General features: G+C 33.6%; 1 protein-coding gene across 1 annotated transcript; it reads left to right on the top strand.

Moving 5' to 3' along the window:
* Positions 1-141: 141 nt before the first annotated feature.
* On the top strand, positions 142-16,277 carry LOC145316400 (uncharacterized). Its single transcript, XM_080156871.1, has 18 exons — positions 142-259; positions 1,471-1,540; positions 1,981-2,051; positions 2,457-2,505; positions 3,147-3,186; positions 3,592-3,765; positions 4,313-4,378; positions 5,318-5,412; positions 6,919-6,971; positions 7,732-7,801; positions 8,317-8,494; positions 8,903-8,933; positions 9,206-9,271; positions 10,747-10,794; positions 11,485-11,567; positions 13,403-13,423; positions 13,995-14,147; positions 14,461-16,277. Exons 1-18 carry the CDS (start codon positions 147-149, stop codon positions 16,080-16,082), a joined length of 3,003 nt encoding a protein of 1,000 aa, XP_080012997.1. The 5' UTR covers positions 142-146; the 3' UTR covers positions 16,083-16,277.
* Positions 16,278-17,070: the final 793 nt, after the last annotated feature.

Genomic DNA, 17,070 nt, shown 5'->3' with positions numbered 1-17,070 from the left:
CCTGACCTAATGTAATAAACAAATAAGCGAAAAACTAACTCCACCCCTTTCATTTTCAATTAAGGAAACGGGGTTGATTTAATTTAGTGGAATGTAAAAAATAATATGTTTGAGGTCAATTTTTAAATTGTAAATGTTTAGAAGTGATGATGCATTTACTTTTTATTTTGATGTTTGGTATTGTGCATGGCCAGCAGGACCAATGTGCTTGGGAGCAGTACACTACAACATGGACATCTGGACGCAAAGTTGTTCTAAGGTACATACATACTGATTCTGGTCCTATTCGTGAATTTGTTTCTGGCTGTACATTTATTTAAAGCAAATAGTAAACAATGCATACATTTGTACACTACATAGAGTTCCAGGGAGAGAGCAGGGGAAATTGAAATAAATTATACTGGTACCCAAAGTTTTATAAGCACGCTCTCTCTACTTTTTTTGGAGGAGGGGGGGGGGGGGTACTTATAAAATCTAGTAGTGTCCATATTTTTCAACCAATAATTTTTAAAACAAAATAAAAATACAATTTCCTCTAATTGCTCTAACCCTGTTGAGCTGCCCAGTGCCTAATGTATACAAACCTGACCTTAAATAAAATTACAAATAAACTAAACCACCCCCTATATATTTTAATTTTGTTTTAAAATAAAGGGGGGGGGGGGGGTATCAAGACACTTTAAGTAATAAGGCCAATATACCTTTGTTGCTGGACACATGAAGTATAAACTTTAAATATTCCTTTGTTAGTTTACCTGTGCAAGAGTTGCTGGATACCTGGAGTATAAACTTTAAATATTCCTTTGTTAGTTTACCTGTGCAAGAGTTGCTGGATACCTGAAGTATAAATTTTAAATATACCTTTGTTAGTTTACCTGTGCAAGAGTTGCTGGATACCTGAAGTATAAATTTTAAATATACCTTTGTTAGTTTACCTGTGCAAGAGTTGCTGGATACCTGAAGTATAAATTTTAAATATACCTTTGTTAGTTTACCTGTGCAAGAGTTGCTGGATACCTGGAGTATAAACTTTAAATATTCCTTTGTTAGTTTACCTCTGCAAGAGTTGCTGGATACCTGGATTATAAACTTTAAATATATTTTTGTTAGTTTACATGTGCAAGAGTTGCTGGATACCTGGAGTATAAACTTTAAATATACCTTTGTTAGTTTACCTGTGCAAGAGTTGCTGGATACTTGGAATATAAACTTTAAATATACCTTTGTTAGTTTACCTGTGCAAGAGTTGCTGGACACATGGAGTATAAACTTTAAATATACCTTTGTTAGTTTACCTGTGCAAGAGTTGCTGGATACCTGGAGTATAAACTTTAAATATTCCATTGTTAGTTTACCTGTGCAAGAGTTGCTGGATACCTGGAGTATAAACTTTAAATATTCCTTTGTTAGTTTACCTGTGCAAGAGTTGCTGGATACCTGGAGTATAAACTTTAAATATTCCTTTGTTAGTTTACCTGTGCAAGAGTTGCTTGATACCTGGAGTGTAAACTTTAAATTCTCTTCTCAAGTGGAATTAGAGGTAGGAAATAGTTTAACCCAGGGCTCGGCAGCCACTGAAAGCCTCAGTGAAATTGTCAAATTATTACTTTAAAATTCATTTGATGTTTAAACCTGTTCCAAACCAGACAATCCATCTTTTGGAATTTTTTTTCTGTCACACTAGCGGGTTTAAATTTAAAGCTCATGTCTGGCCGCCGAGCCCTGGTTTTACCCCTCTAGGAAGCGAAGCAAATTTATAATTCACATGTTAGTAAGTCAGTTAGTTGGAAGAATAAGGATATCCAGGGTTCTGTTAAATACGATGTCATGTAACATTCGATTGCTATGCTGTTTATTTTGTTATATTACAAACATTTGTAATTTTTTTATGTGCTTCACTATTTAAATTTGAATCAATTTTTGTTTTAATTGACAAACTATAATTATAGAGAAGGTGAGCTATATTAAAACTTTGTTCAGGCATGGAGGGGAGAAGTATATAAGCTGAGTGATTCTGAATATAATGTTACTAACAAATGTTATAATGGAAGGTAAATATTGTTTTTAAGGATTGACCTAATTTTCAAATTTTAAAGAACACTTGTTTCCAATTTCTGTAGGGGGGGCTATGACATAAACGTCAATGGGTGGGGTAAAGAGGTGTTTACTACCCTCAAACTTTAAATCTCATTTTCCCCCCTCAAATTAATAAAAAAATACATTAGATTACCCCCTTAAACTTTTGAAACCCCTTATTTTATCAAAGTAAAAGCTTGAACGTCAATGGGCTCTGACCAAAAACTCCACAAAACCTTTCAAGAAGTTTTATCAACATTGAATGACTAGAAGCTCAGGCGTCTCAAAAAAATGAATGACAAAAATATATCTCAGTTTTTCAATTTAATCCTGAGCTTAGCCTTAAACCCTTACTTAACCTAACCTAAAATTTTGTTTAGATTATATCCATGTCAGTGTTTAGAGTTGGGATATCTCATCAGATATCAGGACTATATCTAGAGTTTTATTTTACACTTTTTGTTCAAAAATCACATCCTATAATACAAAGTAGTTTGGTTTTTTGTCTGTAGCTTTAGATTGAACCGATTAAGTACTTAATTTTAGACCTTTTTACATAGGTCATGGGATGGTCTTAGGCTATTTTCTTACCCTTTGCTTCTAGATGCTAGAGGCGCAGCTGCTAGTAATTAATACATAGAATGAATGTAGGGGTTGAATTCAGAAATTTCGAAATCTTGAATTACATTTGATAAACTTATTTTCTGTGGTTTAGAATTCATAACACACTACAGTGTAAGATATGATGATAATCAGAATTAAGACATAGAATTGTAAATTCAGGCGATTCTTAAAATTATATTAATGAATGTATTAAAGAATATATCTGGATATTATGACAGGGCAAAAATTGTCGTCAATTTAGTTTGCTATTACCCCTACCATTTATTGGTTAGTTCGTTTACACAGTAGGAGGGGAGAGGATAAGGGAAAGGGGAGTTATTTTAGCCCACTATTAGGCTCACTTTATTAGCGCACATGATAATCTGGTGTTAGATCCAAGTAATAATAAATCCATTATTAAATTCAACGCTTTATATAATCAATAAATAAAACTGTAAATGATATAGCATGGTTTGAATCCATCTGTAAATGTTTCTTTCAACTCAGGCTAGCTTACAGTTTACTTGAATTTAATACTCAAACCTAACCTTACCTAACCTATAGCAAAACACTTGGTTATTTTTCTTTATTATAGGAGGGTTTCGGTGCTCGAATAGGAACTTTAAGTAAAGCAACCAAAAAAATCTTTTTTTATCTGGTCAAAACTTTTATTGCAATACAAATAATCCAAGGAATGTCCAAAAAGGGCTCAGAGATAGCTACTATACCTATGAGAAAACGAAAAAAAATACTTCAAAAATTGTATTGGGGGGGGGGGGCCCGGGGGGGGATATGATTTTTAAGACATTATAGAAAGACAAACTGATTAGGTAAGTTGGAATGTAGACTAGCTTTGCCAAAAAATATTGGCGAATGGTAAATCCTAAAAATAACTGTAAGCATCCTGATAAGTTGAACTGCCCGCGTGTTCAAGTGAACCTGACTGTTCTGGTGAAGGAACAACCGCAACAGCACAAACTTCATCTACAACAACCTTATCAACTACTGTTTCAACAACAACCTTGCCAAATACTGTGTCAACAACAACTACAACGGTCACAACAACTACAGCTACAGCTTTATCAAGTATAGTCCACTTTTGATAAATGAAGCTCTTTATAGTGCCTACCAAAAAATGACGTCATACAATACAAATGACCAATGATAGCCAATACACAGACTAAATTACCAATATGGTAGGCCAGTATGACGTCATTTTTCATAGGCACTCTAAAAAGCTTCTTAATAAATCAATCAATAAATTTTTGAAAAAAAAAATTTTGGCTCAAACTTTGCGCGCATCCTAAACAATGTAGGTAGTCACGATATAGGCCTATTCGTTGAATTGCACAATAAACCAGTTTCATTTTTATCTCGCTTTTGTATGAAGCTTACCCCAATCTTTTAATACCAACTAAAAATCTGCTAAAAAAGTAGATTGGCTTTTGATTACAAAGACATTTAAGATAATACAGGGACCAGGAATAATCCATCAGAAGAAAACATTTCTCCAATAAAAAATAAGGCAGATTTTATAATAAGGAGCTGAAAAAAAATATTTAATTTCATCGATCTGAATTATTAGTTTTCTTGGGGTGCATTTTCCTTGCAATGTTATGATTGAAATATTCAGGTATAGAAATGCATCCGTGTATATCCAGTATTCCCTGCCATCCTGAAGCTATTTGTTTACCAACAGGTTCTGGTTTTTTTTTATAATCATTTCATTCATTTTAAAGGAGACATATTCAGGGATCTGAAGGGGTAAGACAATGCAATGGCTAAAAAAATTATTACATCCCTAATGGTGACATGCACAATTACCCCTTCTGTAGATTACAATAGTGGGTGAAACGTTCGAACATTCAACTTAATAAACTATCCAATCATGATTCGGTAAAAGTCCCCAATAAGAAAACATGATTATAAAACTTTGGAGACTAGTGTAATAACCAGCCCATTGTCCCCTCTCTCTCTCTGACAAATATAAATGCGAGGATATAGTTTTTAGCAACAAAGCTTCACTATGTATCAAAATTACCGTCCGTCTGTAACATACAGTTAGGGGGAAATGTGAATTTCTCGATTGCCATTCAAGATAGACGGCTGTGATGACTTCCTATTGTTTTTAGTTATGCTACAAAAGACCAATACATATTTTATACAAAAAGATTTTATGATATTTATTATTTTTAATAAAAAAATACTAAACAAACCTATAGCGGTTTGTCTTTATGTTTAAATGATACCAGCTAGGTATTCATTTGAATAACTTATTGGAACCATTTAAACATAGGTTGATCATTTCTTCATACATAGATGTTACCAGTTATTTTTTGTGAATGTCCTATTGGAACCATTCCAACAGGGGTTAATATCAACTTTATATTTAGATGATACCAGCTATTTATGTTAATGCCCTATTGGAACCACTCCAACAGGGTTAATCTCAACCTTATATTTAGATGATACCAGCTATTTATGTGAATGTCCTATTGGAACCATTCCAACAGGGATTAATCTTAACTTTATATTTAGATGATACCAGTTATTTATTACATTTAGATAATACAGCTATTTATGTGAATATCCTAATGGAACCACTCTAACAGGGGGTTAATCTTAACTTTATATTTAGATGATACCAGCTATTTATGTGAATGTCCTATTGGAACCACTCCAACAGGGGTTAATCTTAATGATCCAAGTAGTACTGACACTGCATGTACAGGGGTAAATATTTAGTATAAAATTATAGGTCAAACTAAAGAATTTTGTCTGTGACTTTACAGTGTACACTGAAACGACTGAACTTTAAGATCTTAAACTTATCTTATTTGGCATGGGGTTGTTTGGAAGGAAAGGGGGGAGAATGCATTTTTAAAGAATTTAATCAAATTAATTTTTCTAGTAGCTCAAATGCAAAGAGTTTTAACTTAAATTCAATGGATGTAGAATATACGTGGATATTATGACAGGGAAAACTACATCCCAAAAGGAAACTTTTTTGTCAAATAACGTATCCTCTCACTCCTAAGACAAAGCCTATAATCACTGTTTACGCAAAAGTGTCAGATCTCCCCCCCCCCCCTTTATTTTACATTCAATTTCTATGGATGTATAAATGCCAGTTTTGGATGTATTATTGACAGTATAAATAATATGTTAGATGTAAGTTTGCCAGGAGAATCGATTTTATTGTCATTTATACAGTCAAAAAACAGTTTACCATAAATACATCCATTACACTGGCAAAAATACATCCACTGTAAATATGCTGGATGTGTAGTAAATGGTAGTCCCCCGGGTAAACAAAGCGTGCTAACATAATAAATTCAGTAGGAGGAGAGGGAATTGGGTAAGGGGGGTGGAAAAGGAGAATCGTTATTTTAGATCGCTAGGGAAAATGAATATCTGGTGTAAGATCCAAGAAATAATATATCTATTTAAATTCTTATACATTCTTTCATCAGTGTTAAGAATGCAGTTTGATAAACTTTCCACTTTAATTAACTATACAGTTTGTTTTGGATCCACTCTCTTCATAATTAAGACTTCTCTATTTTGCAACTTAAAAATGCATTTTTCCAGTTTTTATCAAGCAATCAAATAGTTTTTAAGAAAGCCTGATAAATATTAGTATAAAAAAGCGTATCATTAAACCAGCGACAGTGCCCTTAGTACAAATTTAATTAAAATATTTTTTCCAGTACCTCATAATAATCATAATCATAATATTAATGAAATAAATGATAAAGTAAGTATCTAAAAGCTATCTGAAATGTAACAGTAACAGTAACAAGCCCTTTTCACTCCACAGGTGGAGCATAGGCCGCTTACAATTTGTCAGTGTTTCTGTAACAATGTGTCTTTATATGGATATGGGATAGGGTTGTCAGCCCTAAGCCCTATGATTGCGGTGTAAAGCGTCCATTTGCCATATCAGACAACCAACCCTTTGATTGCACGACCTTTGTCTGAGAAGTCCTAACTGTGCATGGTAGTGAGTTGCGCCTGTTTTGGGCCTAGGCATTCCCCCTACTCTAACTATTTATGTCGCGCACCTGACATAGCAGCAGTAGGAACCATGTTTAACGTCTTTAGTTATGACGCGGTGTCGGACCGAGATTCGAACCTATCACCTTCCCGACGACGAGCGGATGCGCTACGTGTTGAGCCACGGTCGCGGGTTATCTGAAATGTATATAAACAATATTGTTAACATTATTTTTTATCCAGACCTCTTCCGTGTCATTAAACAGTACAACAGTAGAGACCTCCGTCAATGACAGGATTGTAAACATTCACTACATCAAAATTAATCAGGTGTCTTGTTCGAATCCAGAGAACACTTTTAGAATTGTTGAAGTTAGACCATAGTCAAGAAAGAAGGAAAAGATAATTTACAAACTACTAAAAATTTAACTCACAATTTAAAGTATATTTTAGGATAAAAGGGGAGGTAGTTAAAAAGGTTTGCTAAGATTCTGCAAAGATATGAGTCTTAGGGCTTAAAAACAGTAGTAGAACGATAATATTCACTAAATATAAATATGCATATCAATTTTGTTTTCTATGGTTCTATTCAATAAGGAATACACATATTTAGTGAATATTATTATTCTACTACTATTTTTAAGCCATAAAACTCACACCTTTACGGAATTTTAGCACAACCTTTTTACCTACCTCCCCTTTTATCCTAAAATATACTTCAAATTGTGAGTTCAATTTTTAGTAGTTTGTAAATTATCTTTTCCTTTTTTCTTGACCCCTGTGTAGATCTTTACTCTAAATATAGTGACAAAAAATGTAACAAAAGTCATTTAAAAATTTATAATTGGGAAGGGATAGTCATATCTTGTCAGTTATAGCCCTAACCTTATTTCATTTTATTAAAAAATATAATTATAGGGAGTAGGGGGATAAGGTATCAGTACTCAACCGGCCACTTCTAAGCTATTACTGGATATATCAAAAATTTATATCTTAAAGTTTCATATGTGAGAAATAAAATAGATTGCAAAGCTGAATGTTTACACAAAATGTCAGCATAAAATTCTTGGAGGATATGTTTGCAGCGGACCCAACCTTCACTCTTCTACTCAACACTTTCCTTCAGGTTTGAATTATTAGGAAAATAGCTTAAAACCATCCTAAAACATGTAGATCGCTTTCCAAAAAAAGTACAACACTTTTGAACCAGTAATTTCCGAGATCTTAAGACACAAAATCATTACTTTATTGTATTCTAGGATATTTTTTAAATTTTCAAATCGTATGATGATATTAGTTACTTCGCCACTTGCCCCTAGGGCAGGTGGGGGTAGGTCAGAAAAAAAGCCTAAAACAACCCCATTACATTTATAAAGCTACTCTAAAAAGTACAGCCTAATCAGACAAGCATATTCATAGCTTTTTATCTTCGAAAATTTATTTACAGTCCTTCGAAAAATTTTTGTGGAGAGGGGAATAGATCAATTGGAAAGTAATTTTCCTCCTCCCTGAGATGCACAAATGGGAAATAGAGAAATTCATGAAGGCAATCTTTTCCTGAATTTACTTGCAATATGCCTGATGTTACGTCATTATTCTCTAAATTTTAGTATATAAAATCAATAATGAATATTTTTTTAGGATAACAGCAGTCTCTCAATCGAGGATTATTTAATCTACATGATAAACGACAGCCTTTTAAGCGTCGTTTTGGCAGCTGGTGTTGGCAGCAACAGCGCAGCTATCCAAGCTGTGCTCGATGTTATAAGCAGCAACACAGCAGCTGTCGAAACTTTTGTCAACACTTTGTCAAGTTTAGGTGAGGTATATTTTAGACAGTTTGATATAATCAAAGCATTTGATAGTGTCATTCCTTTTATTATTGCCTACATTGCATTGTAGTACTTTTTTCCAGTATGGCTTGGAAACTGATTAATATCCAAAGGATTAGAACCGGTTCTTAGTTGTACAGAAAAATCAAACCATGCATAGTATCGAATTACTGAAAATTTTCTAAGAATATTAAAATAAAAATCATAAATTTTTTTTCATCCTGGGAGGTACCGTGAGCTAGTAAAACTTAATTTAATCTTATAATTTTTCATTTTAATATCCTCGAAAAGCTATCTCTAATACGATGCTATAAGTAACTATTTTTTTACTAAATTTGTAATTTAAAAAGATATGTTGTTAATGATTTTCTAATGTTTATATTTTTATTTTATAGGACTCACAACACCTTCTAATAGGCTTATCAGGTTAAAAAACTATTCTTGTTTATAATTTTTATTCTGTTTCTTAAAGTAACAGGACAAATTGTCTAAAAAATCAGCCATGTGACGTCATTAAAATTGATTATCCATCTCTTTTATAGGTGTTTTTTTCGAACTTCTTTTATCTCCCTCATTTTTTTGACTTCACATGGCTGATTTTTATGACCTTTGTCTGGTTACTTCTTAAAGATGCATTCTAAAGTATAGATTTATTTCATTTTGGTGATTAACATTAATTTTTTTTTAATATTATTTAGATATGATAGAGCAATAAGTACAACTGTTTTAAAGGTTTACATCAAATACTTCTATGATTATGTTAGGTAAATATCTTTATTTACACAATTTTGTATTTAAAATCAATAGCATTCATTATTTGGAAGTCAATCAACAATTTTATTTAACCTAATGTGCTCATATATACTTTAATTTAATAATAATTGCTTATTAGACCATGAGGAGTCTCAATACCTTATTTCCTTAAAGGAGCATCTATAACAAACCACTTTAATTATGGAATACCCTTCCATTTTATTTAAAACAACGAAAATTACAAGTTGTTTTCCCCTTGTGAGATGAACGGTCTCCAGCTCTATTTATTTTTGAATGAGGAAGAAAATTTTTATATGGAGCCTTTTCTCTTGGGAGGTTTCATCTATCCTTCCCAAAATTAAGCTATAAGCAGACAGACATCCCTTTACTTTAAAAAAAGAACACTTGATGGAATTAGTTTCACTTGGACCTACATAAAAAAAAATATGGTAGATTTGTGCCCCACTTCAAAACATGAGATTTTACCCATTATGAAAAAAAGTGTCATCGCAAACAGAGTGAGAGAGGGGACAATGGGCTGTTTATTACACTAGTTATGTGTTCAAACATTTCAACCACTAACTTTTATCTACAGAAGGGGTAATTTTGTGTATCATAATTTGGGATGTACATTAATTTTTCGTCCATTGGCATATCCCTTAAGATCCCTGCATCGCAAAGTTTTGTAGTTGAAAGACATTGACAAGTCTCCACTTAAACAAATTAAAATCTTCAAAATTAATTAAATTTCTTAGAAAAACTGCAAATGAAATTAAATATGCAAAGTTATATTTTTTTATTTGTGAAGCCCTCGTGGTAGTTCGTTTGTTATAAATTATTTTGTCTTGTAAGAACTTTTCAATTTTATGGTTTATTGTGCTCATGATTGATGTAAAAAATATAAAACTTTAGATTTACACATATTTGGAAAGGTTTCGTTCCCAAATCTTGTAGTTAATTGGTACAGCTTCTTGTGTTTTTTTTTGTAGCTGTATAAAACCAAAATTTATTAGACGATTTCTTAAAATTGCCTAATCTAGCCCGGAATCCCGTACCTTATTTTGAAATAAATTGAAAATAAGGATTTTTTCTTTAGGATAGGTTATATGTTAGTGTACCTTAGGTTTAGGCAAAGAGGAAAATAATACCCCCCCAATGTTAAATTTATTTTCAAAAATAAGGTTGGAGGAGGGGGGGGGGGTGCGGTTCTTTGAGGGAAAGCACCATTAATTCTTGTTTGATATTTAGTAGGGTTGGGCCAAATATCCGGTTTGGCAAGATAACCAGGATACCGGATATTGAAACTATATATCCGAATATTGGATATCCAGCTGACTTCTAATGCCGATTATCCGGCCGGATATTCGATAATTTGCTGTATACCCGGCGTTAGCCAGATATCTGGCCGGATACCGAATATCTGGCATTAGAAATCAGCCGGATATCCGGTATCCAAAAAACTATCCGGCCCATCCCTAATATTTAGTTTGTTGCAATCATATCTGACTGGAGATGTTTGTGCTTTGTTGAAGGAAATTTCAAGGCCCAATTAAAAATATCCTTATACAAAAGTAACAGGATGTCTGTTTGTGTGTTTGTATGTTTGTACCGCTCCTTTACAACGTAGCTTCTCATAGGTCCCAGGAAGGTTTATAACTATTTCTATTTAACTATAGCAAAGCCGCTAGTAAAATATAAAGCTGTGCTTCTTATTGACATATATGTATACTACCGACTGCACCTCTATCCTCTATACCCAGGGGGATCTAAAGGGAAAAGCAGAAAATAGCTAAAAACTATCTCAGGACCTATTTGAAGATTCCCTAATCTGGAGAACTCATTCAGTTCATGAGTTATCGAAGTCTTTAGATGCAGAACAAAACCTTACTACTTTGTATGATAGATATTATAGTTATTTTACATCTTATTTACACAAATATTTGCCATCTTCATTCAAAAGTAACTAGATGTCTGCCTTTCTATCTGTAGCTTATGTTCTCTCTAACCACTTGAATATAATTCTCCTTTAAAGTAAAGCTTTTCATAGGTCGAGGGAAGAATTGTCCATAAAAAATACCCTCCCCCACAAAAAAAAATTCTTTTTACTTTTTCCTTTACTAAAATTTAAAATTCAAGTGCCCTAGAGGCTTCTAAAAGCGTAGCCACTAGTATACTAAATAAAAAAATAATTTTGTATTGGGCCGCGATATTGTATGATATAGGAGCTGGAAAACTTTATCACAGGCGTGACATCACTGTCATGTACAGAAGTGGAGAATATTGTGAAGCCTATCCATCAATCCATAGGAACAGAGACATTTCTTATCCTACCACTCTCTATATTATATTTTTTAAAGCGAATCTTTTCTATAATTACGGTCGGCTGTGCGTCCGTTCGTAACTTATAGCTTTTTTCGTGTAACGGTTAGATCTTTCTGTTATTGAGACAGGTTGGAATTGTCCTATCGATTTCAAACTTTGCATGATAATTCCTATAACAGTTTGGTATGATTTAGTAAGCGTAGCAACTCTTTAAACTTTACCAGAAAGTCTGTACGTACATTTAAAACATGCTAATTTTTAACTTTTTGACAAAATCTTTTTATATGATGTAATTATATGTAATTATCCGATTCATTTGATTTTTGGAAAAATGATTCTAAGGACAACAAAGTACAATATTGAATGCGAGGCATCTCTATAATTAAATCCTATAAAGGAAAGTATGTTTTTCTACCGTATTCTATATTTACGCACTTATAGAACAAATTTATGTACAATTTCATTTAGACTTTGAAATGAATGTTTTGCTTATCATGAACTGACACTTTACAAGTTTTTCCTTCCTTCTGAATCTGAGCTTCACTCTTATGGATGTTGTCATTCCTGTATTTTATTAAAAGTGTCCATAAAATTTATTTTCAATATGCAAAGCCTGCTCTATAAAGCTTAGTTCCTTAGTTTCTTTCTTTGTAGCTATGTAATGCTTGTTTTCTTGTTTATATCACTGTTTTATTATTTTTACTAGCTTAGCACCTAGCCATTGCGGGCTTTGCACCCCCCCCCCCCGGCCCCCCCCCTCCTACATTTACTTCTGATTTAAAAAGAAAAAAAATAGTTCAGGGAAATTTTTGCCCATAGTACACTATTGTATGTGACCATCTTCTCTGTAATAATCGATATTTTATTACTTGGATGATGCACCAGATTTTCATGTACTCTGATAAAGTAATAATAGCAGCTGGCTAAAATAACGATATCCCCCACCCATCCTCTTACCCCCCCCCTCTTACTGGATGAACGAACTGACAAAAAATGAGGTTCATATTAGCAAGCAAAATTGACTACTAATTTTTCCCTGTCAAAAAATCCATAGCCTACATCCATTTGTTTCTTAGGACTCTACTTTGCAATTAATGTTCTGAGTCCATATATGAATATTATAAGTTGTTTAGATTTCAAGCTTTCAATCAAAATTTTTTACTCTCACCCTTTACAGACATGATACTTCAATAATAACTTTTTTTGTGTAAACATGTGACAACAAATTGATATCTTATTAACAGTCTTGTAAAATTTTCCATGTTCTCATTTTTGTCCATATCAAACCAAAAAGCTGTAGTAAAAGTGTACATTTTAAAAGCAAAGATTTCCTAAAATGATTACAAAGCGAAGCATTTCTATAATTAGGGCCAGTCCGTCCGTCTGCCCGTAAAGGTCAGCTCTTTTAAAATTGTCCTATCGATTTCAAACTTTGCATATTGATTCCTGTAACAGTTAAGTACGATTTAGAAAGCGTAGCAACACCAGAAAGTCCGTACGTCCATTTCAAACATGCTGATTTTTTTTCATTTTTGGAATAATGATTACCAAGACAACAAGGTAGAATATTAAAAGCAAGGCATCTCTATAATGAAATCCTAAAAGTATGTCCTTTTACTGTATCCTGTTTAGTGTTTATGTAAAATTTTGTTTAGACTTACAAATTAATGTACTGCTTATTAAGTTCTGACACTCTACAAGAGTTATTTTCTGTTGGTCCCTCCTTTTCATTTTAGATCTTCGCTTTTATGGATGCTGTCATCCTTGTTTAATAGTTTTCATTGCAATAATCTATATGAAATTGTCTCTGTTAAAACCAGATAACAGCAAAATCTACAGGAAAAATAATCAAATAACACAATACAATATTGACAATTTAATCTTTCTATTTGTTATACACCTTGAAATATCAGGAGGGAGGGTTGGTTGGTTCATTAAATTTAGTGTCCAAACGTTTCGACGACGAATTATATTTTTTACAAAAGGGGTAATTTTGTTTAACATTATCGGGATGTATATCAATGAACACTCTGTCAAAATATATATCAGTGTAAATCTCTAATCGAACAATGAACCACTAAAACACCCTTATCCTTCCTCCCAAATAATTTCTATTTGCCATGTCAAAATTTTAAGAACCGGACTAATACTAAAAACTGGTAAAAAAGATGAGGTTGGCAGGGGGGGGGGGGGGGGGTAGCGGTATCGTAATACATAAGTTATATGAAGGATTTTACCAGTATTATCTATTTGAAGAAAGTATCAAATTACATTTCAAAATCAACTTAACATGAGATTAAAATATCAAAAAGATTTTGGAATTGAGTTTTGTTAGTTTCATTTCTGATTCAATTTTATCTTTCAAATCTACTCAAAATTAAATCCTAATTTGATTACTTGATGATGCCAGGATGTTGTTGACAACCCTGCAAATGAATATGTACATCAGCCAGGCATCCATGATCCAACTGTTCCAAGCTGGCATATTCACCTACATCAGAGCCCTTGTATGGTTGAAAAATATGGTACCCTGCATCGCTGACTTGTTCTATATCTCCCCAGCAGGTAAAAGGCCTCTAGGGGCACATGAGTGGGGGGTGGGATAAATGAACCACCCCACTTTCAATTTCTTTTTTTTTAAAAGTAAAAGTAAAAAAAATGTGGGGGGAATCCTTTTTTTCCTGGTGCCATTTCTCACTTAAAATACTTTAAACCTTCTCAGGATCTATGAGAAGCTACTCTGTAAAGGAGAATCATATCGGTTCAGCGGTTAGCAAGAACCTTCCGAACAGATATACAAACAAATGGACATCTTGTTACTTTAGTATAGGGATTATCTATCAAATTATTTTTGTTTAAAATCTTAATATTTTTCTAGAAACCCGCCTCTGCTCTTCAAACTTTTGCTGTACATCTCCATCTGAATGTTCTGTAAGCCAAGGCATAGCTGTATGCACTTGTTCTTTGATTGGTCAGCTTTATAGTAGTGAAGTCGGATGCCAGAGCACAACATCAACATTGCTATCCACAACAACTACTGCTTCAACCACTGCTTCTAGTTCCTCGTCATTAGTAACCACAACTGCCTCAACAGGCTCTATAGTGCCATCAACTACATCCTCTCAATCATCTGTTAGTTCAAGTGCACCATCTACTGGTTCAAGTGTGTCAACTACTACATCTTCTCAATCATCTAGCATGTCTACTACTAATGCCTCCCAATCTTCTAGCGTATCAGCTACTGATGTCTCATCATCTGCTGCAAGTGCAAGTGTGTCTTCTGCTTCAACTGGATCTTCAGCTTCAACTGGACCTTCTACTTCCCAAACATCTACTCTCAATATTGCCTCCCAATCCTCTACAAGTTCTAGCGTATCTTCTGCGTCAAGCGGATCTTCTGTAACTTCCCAATCATCTTCTATTTCAAGTGTTACTCCCAATATTGCCTCCCAATCCTCTACAAGTACAAGTGTATCTTTTGCTTCAACTGGATCTTCAGCTTCAACTGGATCTTCTGCTTTAACCGGATCTTCTGCTTCAAGCAGTTCTTCTGTTTCAACCGTATCAACTACTGATGCATCTCAATCCTCTTCTACTATTTCTAATATTGTTTCTTCACAACCTTCTGCAAGCTCAAGTTTACCTTCTAGTGTTTCTTCAACTGATGCAAGTGAATCTCCTACTGCTGCCTCACGACCTTCTACAGTTTCATCAGAAGCCTCTGAAAGCTCCACTGTATCTATTGCAACTGCCACAGGACAGTCAGCTCCATCAGGTGTGTCATCAACTATCACTTCAGAATCTACCCAACCTAGCATTTCTTCCTCGTCAATCGGTTCAAGCATAGTTTCAACAGCAACATCACAACAGTCAACAGGCTCAAGTGGGTCCATGACATCTCAAGCTTCTACTGGATCAAACTCACCTTCTCAATCAACCAATATGATGTCTCAATCAACAGGTTCATTTACAACATCATCTGTGTCAACTGTATCCAATGCCTCCTTAATAGCTTCTGTTCCACCAACTACTGGAGAGCAACCAGCCCCAACATCTACTACTATAGAAGGAGCTTCTACTTCAATGTCTTCTGGAGAAACATCTTCTTTAATGAGTACATATTCTTCTTCTTTGAACACAACTGTTGCTGGTGAAACACCTATCTACATACCCACTGAATCTTCAACTCCTAACACAACAATTGGAGAAACCCCAACCTACCTGTACACTGGATCTACTACCCCTTCAATGGGTGAAACTCCAATCTTATTGTACACTGGATCTACTACCCCTTCAATGGGTGAAACTCCAACCTTTTTGTACTCTGAATCATCAACCCCTTCAACAGGTGAAACCCCAATATATTTGTACACTGGAACTCCTACCCCACCAGCAGGTGAAACCCCGATCTACCTGTATTCATCCCCAACAACCCAATCAATTGGTGAAACTCCAATTTATCTGTATTCTGGAACCCCTACCCCATCTATAGGATTTTAGATGGTTTTAGTGAAATTAATAAATTGGAATTAAAAGATTAAATTTGCCATTTTATGTTTTATATTTTTAGATTTAAAATAAAAATAAATAAAAAATTTCTTTTGAAATTATCATAATACTAAAAACTTATGTTATTTTCTTACTTAAACAAACTATTATGAATATTTAATTTTAAATAAATGGATTGTTATTGTTTTTTTACTAAGTCAATTTTTTAGAGTAACTTTAATTCATCTAATATTGATTTTTATTTCTTCTTATTCAAATAAGAAATATCCTTTTTAACATTAGACAGCTAAAAGTATAGAAATAGGTATTAGAAGAATGGATATAAAATACGTGGATTCTCGCAGATGGCTATTATGGCTTTACCTCAACCCTTCCCCTGATCTTGGAGGAACTTATTGACTAATGATTGATGACTATCTTAGCAAACTAAATTGTTGACTAAAATTCCCCTGTCACATTATCCACGTATTCTATATATAATATTAAGAGGTTCAATTAAAATTAATATTCATATACATTTTTCAGATTTTTCAAAGCGTTTGATGTTGGTATATAGATTAGATCAGAACAAATTAAAATAAATGGCGTCAATATTCAGTCAAGATTTAGATATTCATTTCAATTGAATTTTCTAGTGTATCTGTAAATGAATTATTTATATAGGATGCTTTCAACATTTTTTGAAAAGATGGATATCCATAAATTGACGAAGTTTAGACTTCTATCTGATTAAAAAAATTTTAAATGGATTATTAATAAGGCTTTCAGGCGGCTGACGCGCGGCTGCCGAGCCCTGACATTTCTCCCTTACTCAAATTATACCCATTACAGCTAAGCCAACGCCGCGGGTGTGTTTGCTCAGATTGTAATTAATAAGTGTCTCCTAAACTGGCAACTATTCCCATTATAACCCATAACAATGATTAAGTGCTCCCTCTTTCTCTATCCCCCCATCTCTCTTTATATATATATTTTTACC

This window comes from Acartia tonsa, chromosome 4 (genome assembly GCF_053477335.1).
Source record: "Acartia tonsa isolate MP-2025a chromosome 4, ASM5347733v1, whole genome shotgun sequence".
NCBI classification, from domain to species: Eukaryota; Metazoa; Arthropoda; class Copepoda; order Calanoida; family Acartiidae; genus Acartia; species Acartia tonsa.
This window is presented reverse-complemented; position numbering and strand designations above follow the sequence as displayed.